General features: G+C 37.6%; 1 protein-coding gene across 8 annotated transcripts in view; it reads right to left on the bottom strand.

Annotated features, from left to right (window-relative positions):
* col11a1a (collagen, type XI, alpha 1a) overlaps positions 1-543 on the bottom strand; it is a 121,921-nt gene extending 121,378 nt beyond the window's left edge. For 7 of the 8 annotated variants that reach the window (XM_038304257.1, XM_038304254.1, XM_038304258.1 and 4 more), the window contains exon 1: positions 159-542. In XM_038304257.1, the coding sequence (XP_038160185.1) occupies positions 159-273 (115 nt within the window). In that variant the 5' untranslated portion in view covers positions 274-542. Of the gene's footprint in view, positions 1-158 lie in introns of all 8 variants that reach the window. The other variant, XM_038304255.1, reaches the window with a different exon arrangement.
* Between the last annotated feature and the right edge of the window lie 13,788 nt (positions 544-14,331).

The following is a 14,331-nucleotide window of genomic DNA, read 5'->3' as shown; positions in this document are numbered from 1 at the left end:
GGCACAATGTAAACTTCAACGCACTTTTCACTGCATTTTATGTGGCTCAATAAAAGTTTCCCAACTTTTTTCTACTCGGATGCAAACACTGCGCTGTTTCTATCCCACCGGCGCTTCTCAGCCGCACATTCAGCAATGTTTGCTTTACTTGTTCTTACCTGCTCTGACATTAGCAGCCTGCAGAAGCAGTGTTAAAGTGATGAATGCAGTTATAGTGGAATCCATAAACAGACTTTTCGTCTTCCACCTTGTGGACCACCTTTGCATCTCCATTTCTGGTCCCACAAAGTGAATGAGACTTCAGGTGACTTCTTATTTACTTGCCGCTCCTTCCACGATCCAGAATAAATAACTGTCCTAACGAAGAGCCATATGTGAGGGGGGGATTTCAGCCTCTTCTCTCCGCCACAAAGAGGGCCAGATCCTCTTTCCCAGCGCCCAGCCTTCACAGTGAAGGTATTAGGGCTTTAACAAAAAACGCAAACAAGTGCGCTCTTCGTGCGTCCCAGGACAGGAGGGTTGGACAAGCTCCACAAACCAGTGCACAGATTACAGGGGACTGACATGTCAACCAGCCACAGATTAACAAATCACGGGGCTGGAAATTCTCCTCAGGGTCCACCCATTAGGTCTGTAATGCGCCCCCAGAAGTCTGCTCCGAGCGCATGTGAGGAGAGGAGAAAAAAAGTAGGTTTAAAATCTGCAAAGTTCATAAAAATAACGTGAAGGGATGTTAAGGGTCTCATTAAAGATTAATCATATAGATCAGTTCCTGCTCAACATTGTTTTAATGAATTCTACCAGTTTATAGATCTTTAAACTTTTTTAAAACTCAATTCATATCTTCATCCCATTGAAACTATAAGGAACGTCATCTTCCACCTTAATAAATCAATTAAACATTCATTAATTCCTCTTATGATTCATTTTATTACCATTTTTCCTTTCCGGTTTTTCTGACAATGAGGTGGAAAAGTTTGAAATCCAACAACACAGCAGGCTAATAGGATTTCTAAACCACAGCCTCCTAAGATTATAAATATAACACCTGGTGAAGATGTTTAAAGACTTTAAGATAAGCTAATATTTTCCTACTTTGTGAAAATTACCATTTCATAAAAAAAAAAAAAAAATTCAGTTAAGATGAATATCCTGTTAAGAAATAATTGCTTACAATGGCAAAATACTTGACACTTTGACACATTTCTGGTAAAATAAATCCATTGCAGCATTTTTTTTATAGTTCAATTTTAATTTGATTTGAGTTTTTGATCTCAAAATTTCTATTTCCCTTGGGGTATAAACACAACATCAAGTAACACAGAGGCCAATAGGCCAGCACAGAGAGACACACTGGGGTAAAACAGTCTCCATAGCAACTCTTGGATGTTCCAATGAGGTTCAAGATCAGATTAAAAACATCTTTTTAAAATAACCATCTATAAGCAGAGAACTAATAAGGTATTTGCTAACTAGCAGGGGCAGTTGTGGGCAGGTCCCTGTTAAACTAATCCTGCCTGCCGAGAAAAAATTGCTTGAAAAAACCTTGAAAAGGCAATATGACTTATGTTCAAACAACGTCTACATATGGTTGAAACGCCATAATTGTTGAAACGCCATAAATGTTGAGAAGATGTTCCAACCCAGGTTGCAACATCTATTATTGGACTAAAGTGGGTCAAAAGTAGACCGACCAAATACAGACAAGTTCTCAACAACTATTTCTGGACTAAACCCAGACTATGGTGGACCGATCAGATTTAGCCAAAAAAGAAAAATGTCTAAATGATATCTGCTATTTGGGGGTAGCCCCTTTAAAGATGTAATATGTTTATTACATCTTTAAAGATTGTTATATGTGTTGGCACAGAAATAATTGGTCCTTTTGGTTCTCTTTTATTTTTTTTAACCTTTATAATAATTTTAAATGAGCGTACTGCACTTTTATCTTCAGTCGCATTGACTTATGATCATAGCTCCCATTTGCCAGATCAGGGCTCTGAAATTTGCAGTTCCAGTTGCTTTTTGACTCACTTAAAATATTAAATGATTGTCTACTGTTCATTTCATTCTTCACATATTGTGAAACCATGATAAAACAGTGTCCCCACCCTGTACCCCCACCTCCTGGTACATTTGGTCTAGAACCGCCAGTGTTAGTTACCAAAGCAACCAACAAGGAACTAATAACGAGCTAATGGGTAGTTAACCAGTACCTATTGGGAATCACACAGCCTTAAAAGGGTGTTGTTACCACAGAAACAGAGGAGGAATTATCCATGTCAGTTCTAGCCCTATGTCATGGTTCTCCCCTTTTGGGACTCTGAGTTTTTAGTTATTAGTTATTCTGTTTTGTTGATCGTTGGTTAATTTTCCATTATATTCAAGTAGTCTTTAGTTACTCTATGTTGCCCTTTGTGATTGTTTCCTTTCCTCTTGGCTTCCTTCTATTTGGTTCCACTCACACCTGCTCCTTATTCAGCTCATTAGACCATCCTTTGTTCTGTTCCCCTTATATACTCCACCTCTGCAGTCACTCTCTGCTGGTTACTTCTTGTTGTTTTGTTGTTCCCTCATCTCTGGCTTCCCATGTCAGTTTTCCCTAATGCTTTCTGTTTTATTGTTTGGTTCTTAGTATTTTAGATTTTTGGTTGTCTGCCTCTGTTTTTCATTAAATCAGCAAGGTTCACCTTTGCCTCCTGGTCTCTGCATTTGGGTCCTCAACCAACCTCCATACAAATTGTGACATATTGTACCTGTCGGGTCAAAGGGAGAAATGTAAAAAAAAAAAAAAATACTTACCATTGATCACTGATTTAATTGTATTCTCTATTCCACATTCTTGCTAACTATCCCTAATTCCTGACTAGTTCCCTTCCTCCCCCAGGTATTAACCAGTATTCCTCTAATAAGGCTGGGCTGTGGGTTACCTAGCAAGTATTAGTTAACTACCCATCCATACATGATTCATTCTGAAAACCTACCCTAATAGTTAACTACAATTTATGTACTTTATTGTAAAGCATTACCAAGATTTCAAGCATAAATATGTTGGACACTGTCCGAAAGCCAAAGAGTTGTCTAAATTGAGACTCCCTGTGGGATACGGAGCAAAAACATGTAACATATCAACTCTAATGGGTGTCTGGTCTATGGAACAAAATCCAGTATGAATATGGAGCTGAAAAAAAGAGGGACTTAAAGGAGGAACCAGGGCTCTAGTCACTTCTTTGCAAAATCTCTCGACAGTAGAGAGGAATGACCAAAGATACTTCTCCATGTAGGCTCCAAATTTGGGAAGTCTTATTGAAGAATCTTTTTCCCCCAACAAATAAATGTACTACACTAAAAAGGGGGTATTTTATAAATCATTTTGGTTTGAGTGTTCTTCTATCATAAGGCTTTTCACTCATCCTCACAGAGTGTATACAAAACAAAATTTATTTCAGGAGAGCTCTCAAAACACTTCCATTTCTAAACAGCAGCAGTGATAAAACGTAAACATGGTGATCAAATGTAAACATAAGACTGATATATGATTTATAGTTTCCAACATTCAGCATTTTTTTTTTTAAGAAAAGTGTAAAAGACTTAAGGAAGACACCTGATCTGATAAATGACTGAACAAAAGAAGGGAAATTATATAACTTGTAATATTGCACTTCTCAGAATTATTATTATGATATAAATCAGATGTTTTACAGTATTCCAGGGTTACTTGAACTTCTTTAAAAGAGGAAAACAACATCTCTTGGATCATTCCCAACAAAGCATGGATGCTGCTGATACTATACTATTTTGCAATCTTATCTTTCCCAGCCAGTCAGCCACTCAGCCCATTTCCAGCCAAATAGGATCAGATGCTGCTCCTAGATGCCCTGCACGGCTAAAAGCAGCACTATTTCTCTTCTCCCAGTTAAAGTCTTTTATGCCACAACCTCTCTTTCCGACAGTTTCTAAAGCTGGGAATACATTTTTAAATGTTGGCTGCAAATAATTTCTAGTCTAATTGTTAAAAAACATTTTAATCTTAGGATAACATTTTAAGCTTTTAGGAAAATACTGACTTAGTTTTAGCACATTTTGTGATTTTTACTTCAATTCTGTTATTCATCAGAAGAAATGAGATGCTGCATTAAACAGCTTATTTTTATTAAGTGATGTTAAAATAGCAATAAGGGAATTAGCTGATAGATGCCAGGCTGACTGCAGCAGATGGTCGCCTCAGGAACGCTGTGCTTGGCTCATAACTGGAAGTTTTGCTGGACTCATATCCTGTTGGAATAAGATTAAGACAATGAGTGAATCACAGTCAGATTTCATTCAGAAATCCAAACCAAATGAACTGCAGCATAGCGTGTAGTTGAATTTAAAACTTTGAGGTTCTTAGACTGTGAAATAAGCCTAAAGCTTTTGTGTTTCTTTGATGGGAGATGGTGCTTTCATCTTATGGAGGCAGGTTTTTGCATGTCACAGTAGAGAAAGTCAGATCCATCCAACAACCTGTTATTAGTGTTACGTCAGCAGTGGTAACATTCCTGTGTGGATGTGATGGTGTCAGGACATATGTTTGGAAATGGTGCAAAAATACAGAAGTCAGGAGTAGTGAAATACCTCATAGGTGTTACACCCTGAAACATGACAATATGTATTTAATTGACGAGAAGCTCTCTGATTTAAAAGGTTCTTCACATGAATAGAATCTCCTTTTAGAAACTGTCACTTAGTGATATTTGTTTCTTAAATGAATCTTTATTTGAAGTTAAGGGTAAAGTTAAATTGCATTGACATTATAAAGGAAACTTTTACTGAAGAGTTGACCCATTACAAACAACATGGCAACATGTTTCACTTTTTTAGCATGTTTTGCTTTGCCTTAATTCAGTTTTTTGCAAAACATACAGTCAGGTTTGGCTGTTACATACATTGGAAACACGATATTTACAGACACTTCATTTAAAGATGCACAACCTGTTTTTTTGCCTGTTTTTTAATGTTCACAAAAAGATTTATGTTTGCCTCGTTTCAGAATACAGTTTCATCCCTTTCATCGAATTAGGAAGAGTTCATAGAGTGCCTTCACTACACCTGCCACAATTTAAGAAAGCCTAGATAATGATGTTATGGTTTTCTAATCTTCTGATAAATTAATTCACAATATTTGAATTATTCAGAGTCACAGATGTTGATGTTTTTATTAACAGCTTACACACATTATATCATTGTCTGTCGTTAACAGATAATAAGAAATCAGTAAAGAAAAAAATCTAATTTAAAAGACCTTCAAGAGTGTACAGGAGTTGAAGTTTAGAATTAGTTGGAGTTTAGAAGTTTATTTAACGTGAAGATGTTTGGTTTTGGAAGTTTTTCAGCCTAAAAAAGCATCTTGATTGTAACCTGTTAAGGTGGAATCATTATGATGTGTGGAGGCCTTTTCTCACAGATCAATGTGCTTGTATTCTGTATTTTGGTAAATGCTCCTGACTATTCTCCCTTTCTTAATAAATGGAAATTATTTGGTTAACCCTGCCTGGCCTAAAACAGAAAAGCTTCATCTGTTAAATGTACATAGTGTTTTTGGATTTCAATGTTTTCTTTCATTTCACCTGTAGACAGCTGGAGATAGGCACCAGCGCCCCTTGTGAACCCACTTGGGATTCAGCGTGTAAGAAAATGGATGGATGGATGTTTTCTTTCAGATAGTTGTGTTTCTATTTGTATTTTTTTTAACATGGACGAAATAAATTAATGGCTGAACCTGAGAATTATTTGAGGGGGTAAAAAAGACAGTCATGGGTTTTTAAAGGTCTAATGAAATGTAACACTTCAAAAAAAAGGATATGAATATGTAGTATAAACTGATTTTTAGGCATAATGGTTAATTACTGTTGCAAAATCTTTCTCATACAAATACAAAGAATACTATTAACCAAAATAAAAGCCACTCTGCTCTTTGTTCCTTCTGATGACCATGAGGACGCTTATTAGAACTCCATCTAGCGCCATCTTTTTTCTTTTTTTTTTGCACGGTAAATATAAGTAAACAGCTACAATTTATGATCAGCCAGTTTCTGGATTTGGTCATCATTCAGGTTTTACTGCTAACTTCAGCCTGGGTTATGCTGCTTCCACCAGTGTCTCACTAGGCTACCCTCTCTCTTTGATTCTGCATCTTCTCTTTAATGGACTGCATTCCCGATTGTTCTGTTGGGCTGACATTCTGGGTCTTTCTCTGCTTTGGCTCATAGTGGTGCAGTCTTTGAGCTTCAAGCGCCCAGATATTTCTTTTAGGGTTCCTTTTCTTTTGACTAATTGTCAGGTTATGGTGGACCAGGTAAATAAAGCCATTAATTTTGTCACCACTCCCTGCCCCTTGTTAATAGGTCTTATTCAGCAGCCCATGTAATGTGTAGCTTGTAATCTAGGCAATCAAATTGCAAATAAAGAAGGCACAGTTTCAGGAGGATGCATTTTTCTCTAAAATGTTTGGTACAGATCCAGGGCCAGTTTGACTGACATGAGAGTGCAAGAACAAGGATTAAAGCAGTAATTTGATCTGACTATGGATTAGATGAACAACTAACTACAACATATGAATGAATAATCAACACTGACGGGGCTGGAATGGGGAGCATAAGAGGGGTTCTTAACAGTTCACCAGATCATACAGTCTGATTGATTCAAAGTTTTCTTGTTGGGAGCTGGAGAAATTCCACCTTTCTCCAGCAGAGTCCGCCGTGGATCCTCTGAGGGAGCCTCCTGCACAGCTGCAGCTCATCAAGATCATCAGAGGATCCACTACTTAAGCTGTCTTCAGACCTTGCCTCAACGCCGCAGTGTTGTTCCAGTTGGTCAGCGCTTAAGCCTAGATCCTCAGAGTTACTCTATGACTTTTGAATCCAGCTTGGATTCTAAACCTTGTCTCTGTCTTCCAGGAAACCTGTGCCTCCTCTGTGAAAGCTCAGGAAGAGCTAACCTGCCGAGCCGACCCTCAGAGCCAAACCTGAAGAATCACAGAGAACTTCCAAGCAGCTCTGGACTAGAGCTGGGAAACCCTAAACCAAGGTCTGTTTATATTAGACGTGAGACGCTGAAGCAGCAAACGGACTCTGCTGAAGAACTCTTCTCCAGATCCAACAGAGACCCTCCCAAAGCTAACCTCAAGAACCCTCAAGGTACAATCAGTAAACTTCAGGAAATCAAACCTCTGTTGGCAACGCTAACTGAACTGTCTCTCACGCAGACTCCGGTGAACCAGTATCCAGGCCCCGAACCTGAACCAGTATATTCTGTGTGCTTATGCATCAATGAACTTGTTAAACTTTCATCCCTGTGTCCGTCAGTGGTGTTCTGCATTCTTGGGTCGCTTTTAGTGAACCCATCATGACATTTCTATCTAAGGAAAACCAGTTGATCGCATCGACTCATTGACTCGAATGCAATCCCTCACACTAAGCATGCTTGTAGCGACAGTAGAGAGGAAAAACTCAGTTTTAATAGGAAGAAACCTCCAGTAGAACCAGACTGAGTATGAAGGGCCATCTGCCGAGGCCGACTAGGGGTCAAGAAGCAGACATACAGAAAGCAGCTGTAAAAGGTGGCCCGCCCCAGGAAACACACAGCCAGGCAGACGAGCTTCGAGCCAACTCCCATGTCAGAGGATGAAGAGAGCACATCCAGCCAGTTACAGGCAGAGAAACAGGACTACACTGGAAAACAGGCACATCAATATCAATAGTACTGATATTGATGGTCAAATCTTAGTTAACTACAAATAAAAGTTGCTTGGACAAAAATCTGCTCAAGGTAAAGTATGGATAAACTAATTTTTAAAATACTTAGGTATTAAAAAGTACAAATGATATTTTCTAATATCAGTACACTGTTGTATAATTTTCAGAGTAATATTAAAGAACCTTGTAACTTTTAGAAACCACGTCATGTATGGATGCTCGAACCACTCTGCTACCAATTCTACACCAACTTTGACGAACTTCAGCATAACAATGCCACGAAAATAAGGATTGCAATTTTGATTACTATTTTCTAAATAAAAAAAATCTCCCAAAAGCAAATCAGCAGTGTCATGATTCTCATATGTTCACCATGGAATAGAGGTTTAAGGTATAATCTATGACCATAAAGAAACTGCAACTCTGATTTGAGAACTCATCCTACTGAACAACTTGGCCACAAGGTAACAACTTGTTAACTACAAATATTACCAGCCCTAAAATGTTCACATTTGTAGAATGTGAAAGAGTGGTGTACATGTTTCAGTTCTTCTCTCTGGAGGTAGTTAATGCTTCTTCAGCATGTAAATGTTCTGCATTTGCCTGCTAATGAGCTGCCATTTGACCTTGGTGTTTTGAAAAAGTGAAATAAATAAAAAGTCCAGGATACCTCTTCTTAAGGATGAATTTTGAACTTTGTGAGAAACAGTTTGGCCAATCGCATTTCAAGAAAGGAATCAGCAACAGCGGATTACAAAGCTAAGCCAAAGTCAAAAGGAACAAGTAACTAGCAGCTTCCTAGAAGAGTAGAAAGTGCAATATTTGACTTTGACATGAAGTGAAAGTTATAAGTACCCCCCTAAAAATACTCAAGTAAATCAAAAAATGTATTTAAGTAAAGCAATCAAGTAAATGTACTGAGTTACTTTCCACCACTGCTAATAGCTACTGAAGGACAGGTCAAGGTCAAAATAGCTAACAATACGTTAGAGTAAGTCCTTTTTCCCCCCACATATTTCTATGGGAAAAAAAATATATTGACACATCCTGAAGGACTGCATGTCCAGACCATCTTGAAAGATTAATGTAAAGATTGGCTTTGAAAATGCTTAATGAGATACACTTAGGGTGGTTTAAATATTTGCTTATCAAAGCTTTGCCAATCAATTAGACACAATGTGTCCTAAAGGAAAGACCTGCAGCTGAGATGCATCATGCATTGATGAAGAGTTGGAAGGTATTGATTTAGCTAGAAGCTAAAGAAAACCAAATTTTTTGACAAGACAATATTTGTTTGAAACTACGTCCTGAGTTACTTTTTGTGTTTCAGTTTCTGCACGCAGCTGTATTTATCTTCTTTGACAAGTTGATTATTAAAATAAAACCACAATCCAAACAAAATGCTCTAGTTAGCACATGGGGTCACAAGCCTTCCCGCTAAAACCAACCTTTTATTTAACGAGGTAGCTCTGTTTATTTAATAGGTGTATAGAAAAATATGTGTAAATATTTAAATTATAATAACAGTATTAAACAAAGTAGATAGGGTCCTAAAGAGGACTTGTGTTCATCAAAAATTCAAGGTGTTCTTTTTGTTACTGCTTTTACTGAAGTAGGAAAGTAGGTGTTATATTTGTAATCAGTCCTGCTTGAACTAACATTTTAGCATGAAGCCTTTTCAGGGGCTCACACCACCTCCTGCAAGCTACAGTTCACACACTGCACAGAGGAAAGCATAAAGAGCTCTTTCTCCACCATCTCTCTCGCCCTGCCTCTAATACAACCAAACTTCTCACCAACATTATTTTTGGCTCCCCTTGTGTTTAGAGAAAGTGAATAATCTTCATATTCAGTAAGTTAGTTTAGAAATGTTGTTTGCATGGTGGGGAAACCCCTTTTATTCCTGTCATTTTTTGTGATCAAACCTGCTTTAATAATCTTAAAAGGGCTTATCTAAAAATCTATGATTATGCTTTATTTCTACATATTGCTTTTTAACAAAAGCTTAAATTTTATATGATCTAGCACAGGAAGGTAATCATCAAATTGTTTTCATGTGCATAAACCATAAATTATCAGATATAAATTGTGTAGAAGCATGAATTTGAGTACATTTGCAGCTGGCATCAACTTCAGCGATTATAATCCCGACATAAACTCCCTTTTTTTGTCAAGTTTGATGTGATTTTATTGTTCCAAGGCATTTATTAAGTTCTTGATCATATTCCCTTTTTTCGCCTATCAGGAACACATCTTTTTTTTTTCTTTTACAAATAATCTTTGTATTATTGCACCCAATCTTAGCTACAAATACAACTGCACTGTATTTGAGTAATGTCTGTTTCATTTTGCACATCTTTTGATATATCTATTTTGCTAAAATTTCCTTAAGCCTAATCAGATGGCAGGATCAGCATCTGTGTAGAATTAAAATTAAGAAATTTCTATTTGAAAGATAAGGTTTGGGCTTTGACTGGGCCGTTCGAAAAATAGAGAATAAACCCCACTATTACAGCTGTGGTCAGATGTTTAGGTTTAGGCTATTCAGGGAGGTTAGCTTGGTGTGGACAGCAGATGTTTATAATAGGAAGCAGCTTCATTCGGCAGAAGGAGACAGAAAGCAACAATATTGCAACCAGACATTAGCATATGTCTGAGGAGACAGGAATGTACTCCTGTCTGGACACACGGTTGCTCACAGGCATCTAAAATTATGGCTTAAGTTGATAAAAGTTAAAATTCAAGGCGTCTTGGTTCTATAATTATGTGCCATATTATCTCTAGAGCACAGAATGAGACTCTCTTATGCTTCAGGATTTAGATGATTACCTTTTTCGCCCTTTGGCTTCATTTGGATGAGCTAATGTCTTTATTCATAAAGTAGAAAATGCCACATTAAAAATGTCAACCACAGAATGAATATTTAGGTAATCAGCCTGAGTCTGAATTTTCCTTATTTATTAAAACAAAAAGATGTTTTTCAATGACTGTGAGCTTAAGGCAAGGGACTGTATGTTCACCACTGGCATAGGGTCTTCAGAAGCCTTCTGGGATGAATGAAGTAGACATCGCTGCACTTTCCTTTAACAGACCATGCAGTCAAACTTCAAGAGTAGAAGTATGTCTATTTTTAAACCAAGACTGGGCAATTTTCCAGGCAGGTTCATTAAAAGGCTAGGTTAGAATGAACAGGGCTGGTGAAGAAAGACATGAATCTACCAGAAAGATACAGAGCCTATAGTGACATGAGATGGGTGGCCCTGGCCTTAACCAGCTATTAGCCTGTGGGTGGATTTATGTGTGTACATGTGAATATAACAGGCCCTTTTATGTGCAGGAAGCCACTGATTAGGACAGGTAAAAATTTGTACACCTGCACTAAAGGAACTGTTAAAGAACTCAGTGCACTTACATTTGAAATCATATGTCTGTACACTAAGCATATGCTATCTCATCTATGATACATTTTGATTTTGTCTTTTTAACCCTCCTCAGACTAATAAGAGACCAGCCAAAAAAAACCCTGACAGGACAGTAAAACAACTAGCAGAGAATAAAAAAAAAGTCCTAATTCTTTCAAAATGTTGGTTTAAAAGACTCATCTTGCGCCTTAGGTGCACACATGTTAGCAATAAAGAGCAAAGGTTTCTTCTTCTCAGTATGCAGCGGCTAAAATCTTTTCTCAGTCACATTTCCTGATCTGATCCACAGGCAGGAGCTATCAGACTTATTCATAGTGTGCCTTTTCATGCGACTTTCTCCTCCCAAGGAGTCAGTAAACTGGTAGGAGCTGTCCCCTGTCTTAGTGGAGCGTGAACTCTCAGTGGTGCCACAGAAAGACTGCAGTCTTTAAACAGTATGCAGTGGGGGATTTAAAAAAAAGGAAGTTGTTAAGGGGTTTGTTAGAGAAAATTTTTCTGTTTTTAGAGTTCAATCCATGCTTAGAACAAGGAGTAGAGTCTAGCTGGATTGCTAACAACAGCATGCAGCGAGTGCCAAACTGGCTGATTAGCAGAACCAAACAGGTGAAGGAAGGCAGGAGTTTCCAGAAGACAAAGCCCAAGCCGGTGTCGAAGAAGCAAACAGGATTCAGACCAGAAGAGCCGAGATCCGAAGAGGTGCAGAGGTGAAATCAAAGGTGAAGTCAGGAGACAGATCCATGTTCAGTACACAAGCAGAAACCAACAGGAGTCAAAAGACAGGTCAGGCAAACAGATCCGAAACAGGAACAGGCAGGCTCAAAGGTCAGATGGCAGAACTGGTCAGGATCAGACAATCAGAAGAACAAGTAAGTTAGAGAACTCTCACAGAAGCCTTGATTTATCTGGCTCTGATGACTGGGAGCACACAGCTTAAATGGAGGCAGGAGCAGGTGGATAAGATGAACAGTGATGGGAAACAAGGCAGAGCTGGGCAGGTGAAAGGAATGAACCATTAAACGAGTCATCAGTGCCAAGATCATGACATATGGAGCAAATTACTGCAGAATGAAACCCTGTTTACACAAATACAAACATGCTATTGTTTTACATACAGCTTAGAAAACAATGTACATCTAAATGAGTGCATGTATGACCACTAAAGGAGACCATTGTCTGCCAGGTCAGTTGGTGGCGCTGCAACATTTCCACAGAAACACTCCCAAAACAATAAACAAGAACACAGGAGAAGCACAGAGAACACAAAACCAGCATTTTTTATTTTCCCACTCTAACACACAGTAATGTCTAAGGTCTCCTGAAACATCGGATCCATGTGGACACATCACCCGAACAGCAAAATAACTTTGCAAATACTGCTTAGTTATTCTTGTGTGGATGAGGGCTTAGATTACCAAACACATGCCGAGCTTTGAACAAACTCTAAGCTCTGTTTAAACTATCATCCAGGACATAGTCGTCAACTTAAATGAACAACCACCCCAAGAGGCCCCTGGCAAATGGAAATCTTAGAGAAACTTTAATTAGAACAATTGTTAGTCATACACACAAGAAATGTGAACAGTATGAAGAGTTAGGTGAAAAAAATGCAATTTTTTAAAGAAAAAACAAACAAAAGTCTTATTTTCTGTTTTAAACAATTCATGTAGTGAACAAAATAAACCAGTGTTAGAAAGTGCTGTTGTCTAAAGCCGAAATCAGTGTGTTGTACCTTATTGGTGGTCTTTATCATGAGTCAACCGTTGAACTAAAGTGTTTTCTCTTTAGCAATTTAGATATTCAAAGAAATCATACATTTTTTAACCTTAAATTACAAAATCATGAGAGCCAAGGCTACAAAATATTCACAATGGCAGTTGTAAAGAATACAGTTTTTGGAAGTCATGGCTAAGGTTACTAATGTCGCAAAATTACTAAGACATATTTTATATTCTCAGGACAAAAACGTATTTGGTTTGTGGGGAAAGGGGTGTACTGTTAGATGGCTGTCCTTTCCTTTAGTCTGCTGTTTTTTTTTTTTTGCCAGAAAGGCAGAGCTTTACCAACATGACGATTCTCATATTATCTCAGGATCTTGAGTAATCAAATCTGGGATAATAAAAGTAAAACCTCTGCTTAACACATTTGTATAGCAATAAGAAAAGATTAACAACTTTTCAACTAAAGGGGATTCCACTGTGACTGTTCAGTTCTGCATGTCAGAGGCCCACATGTTTCTGCTTATTAGTGCTTTATTTATTTAAATTTAGTGTGTAAGTGGTGGGGATTTTCTTTCATCCATCATTCTGAACTCTACTTACCCATATTTTCACAAAAGAATTAGCAGATCAGTGTCTGTTTCTGAATCAAATTAACAATTTTGCAGAGTTGTCTTTCATTTGTACAGTTCTGCATTACTTGCAAATCTTAAGACTAACACAAAATGAATCATGAATTACACAACTAAATTTCATTTTAAAGGGAAAGTAATACATTCTCTTTAACTCTTGAAAAAATGCTAAATAAAAGGCTCTAAAATTATACATATACACAATGTATAAATATGAAATTTAGATGCATACAGCTTTTCAACAGTGAAATGAACATTTCAATTATAAAGTGCTGCAGTGATCAGAATATAAACAGTGTAGGAGAAAAAAAAACAGTCTGAAGTTATGGTGCAAAAGGCATTGATATGGAAATCTGTAGTGCCTTGTAAATAAATAAATATAGTGCAAAAGTTAGTTGAAGGGATTATAAAAAAAAGTCTGTAATAGAAATTAGTAGTAATAAAAATCAGTAGTATGGTTTATGAAAAAAGCATCCATGTTGGTAGTGCAAATATGTTTACAAGTGTGATGCAGTCTTGATTACAGTCTTGATTACAGTCTCAACCGTTGAAGTCCGGCAGTGGGGAAAAAGCTCTTGCTGGACCTGCAGATGCCTCTTCCTAGAGGGCAACAGGGAGAACTGTCCATGGTTGGTGTGTAAGGGGTCACTGATGATGTTAAGGGCTCGAGACATGCAGTGCTCGGATGAAATGTCCTTAATGCTAATGCTTATTTAATATCTCAGTATCCTTTTTTGCATTTCCAAATACAGTGATATGGTAAACACTTATTCATAGCATTTTCACGAACTTTTCCTAATTTGAACATGAGGTCTCTAGTAAGTTTTTA

The sequence above is a fragment of the Cyprinodon tularosa genome, unplaced genomic scaffold, assembly GCF_016077235.1.
Source record: "Cyprinodon tularosa strain WSP-4 unplaced genomic scaffold, ASM1607723v1 ctg53, whole genome shotgun sequence".
NCBI classification, from domain to species: Eukaryota; Metazoa; Chordata; class Actinopteri; order Cyprinodontiformes; family Cyprinodontidae; genus Cyprinodon; species Cyprinodon tularosa.
The sequence above is the reverse complement of the archived record's forward strand: the minus strand, read 5'-3'. Positions and strand labels throughout refer to the sequence as shown.